Source organism: Callospermophilus lateralis, chromosome 2 (assembly GCF_048772815.1).
Source record: "Callospermophilus lateralis isolate mCalLat2 chromosome 2, mCalLat2.hap1, whole genome shotgun sequence".
NCBI classification, from domain to species: domain Eukaryota; kingdom Metazoa; phylum Chordata; class Mammalia; order Rodentia; family Sciuridae; genus Callospermophilus; species Callospermophilus lateralis.
The window spans coordinates 193,673,281-193,680,437 of NC_135306.1; the positions used below are offsets into that span (position 1 = coordinate 193,673,281).

General features: G+C 38.5%; 1 protein-coding gene and 1 pseudogene across 1 annotated transcript; both read left to right on the top strand.

Moving 5' to 3' along the window:
• The first annotated feature begins 507 nt into the window (after positions 1 to 507).
• Positions 508 to 1,425, top strand: LOC143391645 (olfactory receptor 4C46-like). Its single transcript, XM_076844405.2, has one exon. It carries the CDS (start codon positions 508 to 510, stop codon positions 1,423 to 1,425), a length of 918 nt encoding a protein of 305 aa, XP_076700520.2.
• A 4,374-nt stretch (positions 1,426 to 5,799) lies between these two features.
• LOC143390187 (olfactory receptor 4C3D-like) lies at positions 5,800 to 6,735 on the top strand (annotated as a pseudogene).
• The last annotated feature ends 422 nt before the right edge of the window (positions 6,736 to 7,157 follow it).

Sequence of the window (7,157 nt, forward strand, 5' to 3'; positions counted from 1 at the left end):
GCAATAAGAAGTGAACAAGTTAAAAACAGTCTTGTTTCTCTGTAGCTTATTTAAGAGTTTCCAAGTAGAAAGGGAGGATTAATTGGTGTACCAAGTTTTCAGAATAGAACAATAGATTTTGTAAAAGTTTTCTAATACTTCTTACTGGAGGAGAGGAAACTGTTATTATCAGGCAGGCTCCCTATGCCTAAATGTCCTCCAGCAAAGGTCTAGTGGCCACCTGTCAGAAGCTGCTGTAAATGGATTTTCAGCATCCTTGCTACAAGAAGCTGAATTTGACACCTGCAAAGGCTTATTAAAAGCTCTTTTTATAAAGCAGAAAAAAATGTGGTTTGTTTCTTCTCTTCCAGCATACATGGAAGAAAATAGCTTATATTCTTAAAATGTTTTGGGGCTTGCCTGAAAACTCTACATATTGCTCATCACATTTGCTATCAAGAATATTGTTTTTACAGGTTAACTCACACCTTTTGAATTCATCATCAACACTGTAAAGAAAGAAACAGAATGAATGTGACTGAATTTATCCTGCTGGGACTGACACAGAATCCTCAGATGCAGAAGACCCTATTTTTGGTGTTACTTAGCACCTACATTGTCACTGTCACAGGCAACCTGCTCATTGTGGTTACTGTCCTCTGCAGCCAGACCTTGCACTCCCCCATGTATTTCTTCCTGGCTTTCCTGTCTTTGATAGATGCATGCTATTCCTCTTCCATAATTCCTAAAATTCTAGCTGATTTGTTTTCGGAGAGCAAAGCCATCTCATTCAATGGCTGCATGCTGCAGCTTTTTCTTGAACATTTCCTTGGAGGTTCAGAGATTGTCCTTCTTGTGGTCATGGCCTATGACCGCTACGTGGCCATCTGTAGACCTCTGTACTACATGACCTTGATGAGCCACCACATGTGCTGCCTCCTGGTGGGGCTGTGTTGGGTGGCGGGTTTTCTCCACTCTCTGGGGCAGATTCTGGTTATTCTCTGGCTCCCATTCTGTGGCCCCAACACCCTGGATCATTTCATGTGTGACATTTTTCCCCTAATACAGCTTGCCTGCACAGACACCTTCCTCCTTGGTCTCTTGGTTGCTGCCAATGGAGGGGTAACCTCCATGATCAGTTTTGTAATGTTGTTGGTATCCTACGTGGTCATCCTGTGCTCCTTGAGGACTCACAGCTCTGTGGGGAGGAAAAAGGCCCTCTCTACCTGCGGCTCCCACATCACAGTTGTTGTCTTGTTCTTTGTGCCCTGTATCTTTATGTATCTGCGACCAGTAGCTACATTTCCCATGGATAAAGCAGTAACTGTATTTTATACCCTTGTAACTCCCATGTTAAACCCCGTTATCTACACAGCAAGGAATGCAGATGTAAAAAATGCCATCAGAATGTTACTAAACAGGAAGGCGATTTCAGACAATAAGTGATCAACTGGATATTTTTTTTCCTATCATAATCTTTGCGATTTTATATTTTATCACAGTAGTCCAACTTATCATCCATGGGGGAAACATTCTAAGACCCCAAGTGGGTGCCTGAAACCAAGGGTATTACTAAACCCTATAAATATACTGTATTTTTTCCTATACATACATATTGATAATAAACTTCAATTTATAAGTCAGTCTCAGATTAACAACAGATAACAAGATAAAACAATACAGTGTAATGAGATTTTGCAGTTTGGGATCATTGTTAAGTAAAAGGAGGGCTATTTGAACACTACACACTGGTACCTCTCACAACAGTCCTTCTTGTAAACTAGACACCTACTAAATGACTAACAGGTGGGTAGTGCATACAATGCGGATGTGCTGAAAAGGAAAGACTCATGTCCCAGGTCAGACTGGATGGGGTGATGTGAGATTTCTTCATATTACTAAGAAGGGCTTGCTTTTTAAAATTTATGATTCATTCCTGAAATTTGCCATTTAATATTTTCAGAACGTGGTTAACCATAGCATAAATAAGTGAAAGTTATTAACTGTACTTTAAAGACTTTCTCACAGCTATCAATTTACTTTCAAGGCACTTTTGCAGGGAAGGTATTTTATTTTGATTATTTCTGTTTTATAGATGAATAAAAATGCAGCTCAAGAAGGTCCAATAAAGTGTTCCATATCAGACATGGAGCTTGTGTTCAGATCTGCATTCTTCTAGATCCAAATTCAATGTTGTTTCAAACATTTCTGAGGGTATTAGGAAAAGGGCAGTATTTACATCAGAATCTCTCTAATTTTGTAGTGAGTTAAATTTTCTTTTTGTTATAATTGCAGAGTTGCATAATGTGTTGACTATATAAGCATTCGGTACTCAGAAAACTGTACTACTTATTGGTATCTAAGGCAATGTGGAATGCAGTGTAGAACAAAGACACCAGACAACTAGACTTTGGCACACACTTGGTATATCTGATTTTAAAATTATATTTTATTTCTTGTTCTGTTGAGAAAATAATGTCAGCAATTATAAAAATAAATAGCTTGTAAGCCTATGTGAAAATTTTATAATGTCCTCATATGGTTGCATAAAAACTTATAAAACTGAAACCTACTGTACAGAGAAAAGTTAAATAACTAAATAATACAACACATAAATTCACCTCAAGTTCAAATACTCTCACTATATATCCTGTGGTATTTTACATATTCAGAATTCCCTTGGGCTATATTTAATTATGCTTTGACATATAAAATATTTTAACATACATATTTTTAACTTAGAAGTGTCAATTTGTTAAATTAAAAATCAGAGGTAATGAAATTCATTTTTTTTCAAAAGTACATGATAAAATATATTCACAAAAATATTTTACTGCCAAAACCTTGTTTTTATATTTAGTTCCTTGAACTGGAACCCCCATTTGAAAACTACTTCAGAGGTGTCTTATAATTATTTAGAAATAAATCTCCATAGTTCACCAAAGAAAACATCTTTCAGGTTAGCAACTCAACTCACATTCTTTTTTGTGAATAACTTTTGGGTTTTTTAAAAAATTCAATCTGTTACCACAATACAGATATGAATGTCATTGTTATAGGTATGCCCCTTTTGATAGATTTTGATAGATTTAGTCTCCCACCTCACAGCTACCACATGTTTTGTTGAATAAATCAAAGGACTCTGTGATGTCACAATATTTAGTGAGCATATCATGATTGCAGAAATATTCTTAAGAATAAGAACAGAGGCTTCAGCATCAGGAAACCTGGGTTCTCTCTTACTGAGTCATTTTCTCATCTATGACCTTAAATAGCTCATCCTATTCCTATAAGCAGTTTACTTAGGTGATTTAGAAGGTGTGTAAGTTCTGTAATTCTGCCCATGTTAATATGTTTATTACTTTGAATATTGTTTTGTTCTACTTCACTAGGAGAAGTTAAACTGGAAAGGTTTTGAGAGATTATAAATAATAGATACGTATATTTGACCATGTTTCTAAACTTTTTCATTTTTTGTTAACAGTATAGGAGTGTCCTCCTGGATGAAAGGGGTTTTGGGTTGAACTAAGGCAATATGAGCCCTGTGTGTGAGTGTTCAGTTGCTTTGAGGAGTATCCCTCTGTCTATTAAAGGTCATAAACATGTCTGTAAGGCTTCTGCTTATACAGGTTCCTGGTTTTTGTTGTCATGAACCTGTCAAACATCATGCTAAAATTGTGGCTTCTTACTGACTGAGATCTGAGTCCATATTTAATTTCTCCCATTTTTTATTCTGGTTTACATTGTGTTTGAAATACCTGTGCTGCTGTCCCTCCAGTGTTCTGCCCACTCACTCCTTGGGCTTGTCTTCTGGAATCACACTTTCCTGACAGAAACTCTGTCCTATATCCAATTCACATGGCTGTGCTCTGGGAAGCTCAGCTAGACAGGAGCGGGGAATCCAAAACACTCTACACATTAGTCTTTCAGTAGAGGATGGATGAACAGTTGACGGGTCAATATGAATGGGTTTAATCTTCCATTTGGTTGGGCATGCTCATTCTCCAGTCTGACTTTGTGCTTTCATTCCAGAGCTGAAAGAGAAATGTGAGAAATGTTCACAGATGATATTTCAGCAAAATACATATTTATTATAGTTATTTACATAGTTTCAAACTCTCATTCAATTTTTTTTTGTCAAATACTATTACAAATGTAATAGCTACTCTACTTCATTTTCACTTACTATAAGATTTTGAAAATTAAGAAAGAAAGCCCGTTATCTGCTTAACGTTGAAAGGGAAATAAATGTTTGTTTGCTTTTTTGGGAGGGTTTTGTTTGTTTGCAGAATACATTTGGTTATATTTATGTTTTTCTTTATTCATTTCATTGGGGAATTTGTATCTTCAAATTGAGATGATTTTCCCCTATTTTATTCATGATGAAATATTCTTTAACCAAGAGTTATACATGATGGATGCTATGGGAAGACAAAGACATGAGGATAAACATTGCAGAAACATTGAGAAGTAGAGGTGACCATCCAGCTCATAAATGGATGAGATGCTGACACCAGGGAGGGATAACTAAAGGTTTTTGACAGAAATGTTTGGACAACTTGTATAGATAGAAATACATTAATATACATAATAAGTGTACAGTAAATATTTGTGCAGTGAAAGTGTAATAGTTACTTGCAGTTATTAAGGACAATATATGCATTTATATTGATATATGTGTGTTTAGGTATAGGACCATACCTATTGTATCTGACAGTGTCTTTCTCTTCTCCACATTAAATTTCTATTTTAAGAACTTTGTAAATTATGTTTTCTTTTTGTTTAATAGATCTTAATGAACTGAAATCTATTCAAAAGACTTTTTTCGTTCCAGTCTATTGGAAGTATAAATTTAATAAATGGGACTACATTACATTATATGTAGAACATCATTTTGAAGAATAAGCACTATTAATCAAACAATATTATAATTATCTTGAAAGCCAAATTGCCTAATAACATACCCTAAATATGCTAGAAATTGAACTGAAGTTTATGTTTCAGAAGTTTATGTCTTTCATAAAGTAGATGGTGTGGAGAAACAGATTGGGAAGACAAGGGTACTTGTGTTCTTGGTTTATGACCAGGGAAGCATGTTTATCCTCATACATGGAAATGTAGGAAGTGAGGGAATTCATCTTGCATTTATTCATCACCTCATAGGTGCCAGATGCTGAAGACACTGTGCCAGACTCTGTACTGAATACACCAAGGAAAAAGACAGCAGCATATTGCTATGGTAGGTGTCAGAGAAGGTGAATCTCCTGTGATTTCTATATATTTCCTATCTGCCTGCTCTCTGTAGATATGTCCTGGCCAAGTCCTTTTACAGGTAAAGCTGTAAATTTTGGAAGAGGGAATAGCCTTTACTAGTGTGCAGCACTTTACAGCTTACAAAGTACATCTCAGAGCTGTAATTTGTGAATTCACAGATGTGGGGGCTCAAAGGCAGAGACTGCTGGGATTACTTGGCAGGATGACGTGGAATGGAAACAGGAGAACTGAGATCTCATGTGTAGAGCCTAGTGTTTTCTCAGTAAATTACACAATAGCTGTCAGCCACAGAGGCTTTATAGGTGAGGGGTAGTACTAGGTATCTGGGGAGAGGAGAGCATCATGGAGGAAAATGAAAAAGAATGACTGAGACCATCACTGGGCAGGGGTGGGCAAGGACATGCTCCACAGTAGCCATGACTGCCCCATCTCTGTTCAGTGAACCTCAGCCTGCAACCCTCTCATGGCTAATTTGCTATCTTTCTTTACCTTATTTGCAGGTAATTCAGTCCCCAGGAAGGTGCTACTTCCTCAAAGGATCTCCTCATGCCTCCCAGTAATGTGACTGGGTTTGTTCTCTTGGGGCTCACACAGAACCCACACCTGCAGAGGCTCCTCTTCGTCGTCTTTTTGTTCATTTTTCTCTTTACCGTGCTGGCCAACCTGTTCGTCGCCATCACCATCTCCCTCAGCCCCACACTCTCAGCTCCTATGTACTTCTTCCTCACTTACCTGTCCTTCATAGATGCCTCGTACACCTCTGTCACCACCCCCAAAACGATCATCGACCTGCTCTACCAGAGGAGAACTATCACTTTGGGTGGCTGTCTGACTCAGCTTTTTGTGGAGCACTTCCTGGGAGACTCAGAGATCATCCTCCTCATCATCATGGCCTTTGACCGCTACGTGGCCATCTGCAAGCCCTTGCACTACATGACCATCATGAGACAGGGATTCTGCTGCCTCCTGGTGGTGGTAGCCTGGATTGGAGGGATCCTGCATGCCACTGTGCAAATTCTCTTCATGATCAGCTTGCCCTTTGGTGGTCCCAATGTCATTGACCACTTCATGTGTGATCTCTTCCCATTATTGAAACTGGCCTGCAGAGACACCTACCTGCTTGGAATGGTGGTGGCAGCCAACAGTGGAGCCATGTGCTTGCTCATTTTCTCTATGCTACTCGTCTCCTACATCCTCATCCTGAGCTCCCTGAAATCTCATGGCTCTGAAGCATGGCACAAAGCACTCTCCACATGTGGCTGCCACTTCACCATTGTCTTCCTCTTCTTTGTGCCTTGCATATTCACCTACATGTGTCCTGTGGCCACCTACCCTGTGGATAAGTTGGTGACTGTGTTCTTTGCCATCCCCCTCCCATGTTGAACCCTACAATATTTACACAGAAACACAGAGGTGAAAAGTGCCATGAGGAGCTTGTGGAAGAGAAGAGTAACTGGTCAGTTCATAGTGCCAAGAAAGTGATGGTGTCCTTAACTATGGAGAATGCTATCTGCCGCACACATACCCTGAGAGAAGTAACACATTCTACAGATCATTGGCAAAAAAGCAAAAGCCCTCAGACAAAAAACAGAAACAAAACAAAAACAAAAACCTAACATTTATTGGGTTCTTAATAGTGGCTAGTCCTTTTAATAAGTGCTTCTGGTAGTGTGTGATGTATTTTACCAAGGCTGCAATGTTCACATGCAGAGGTTCTGGATCTGCAATGGAAAGAACTGCAAATCTCTGGTTTTGATGACTCCGGAGTGTGTGCCTCCACAGTTTCAGTGAGACTTTACAAAATTCTTCATACATGGTTTATTTGGGTGAAATTGGCTTTCTATCTAAAGAACCTTGGTTTCAGAACTTAAAAAAAAAATTGCTTTTCCTTTTGTGTTAAAGGA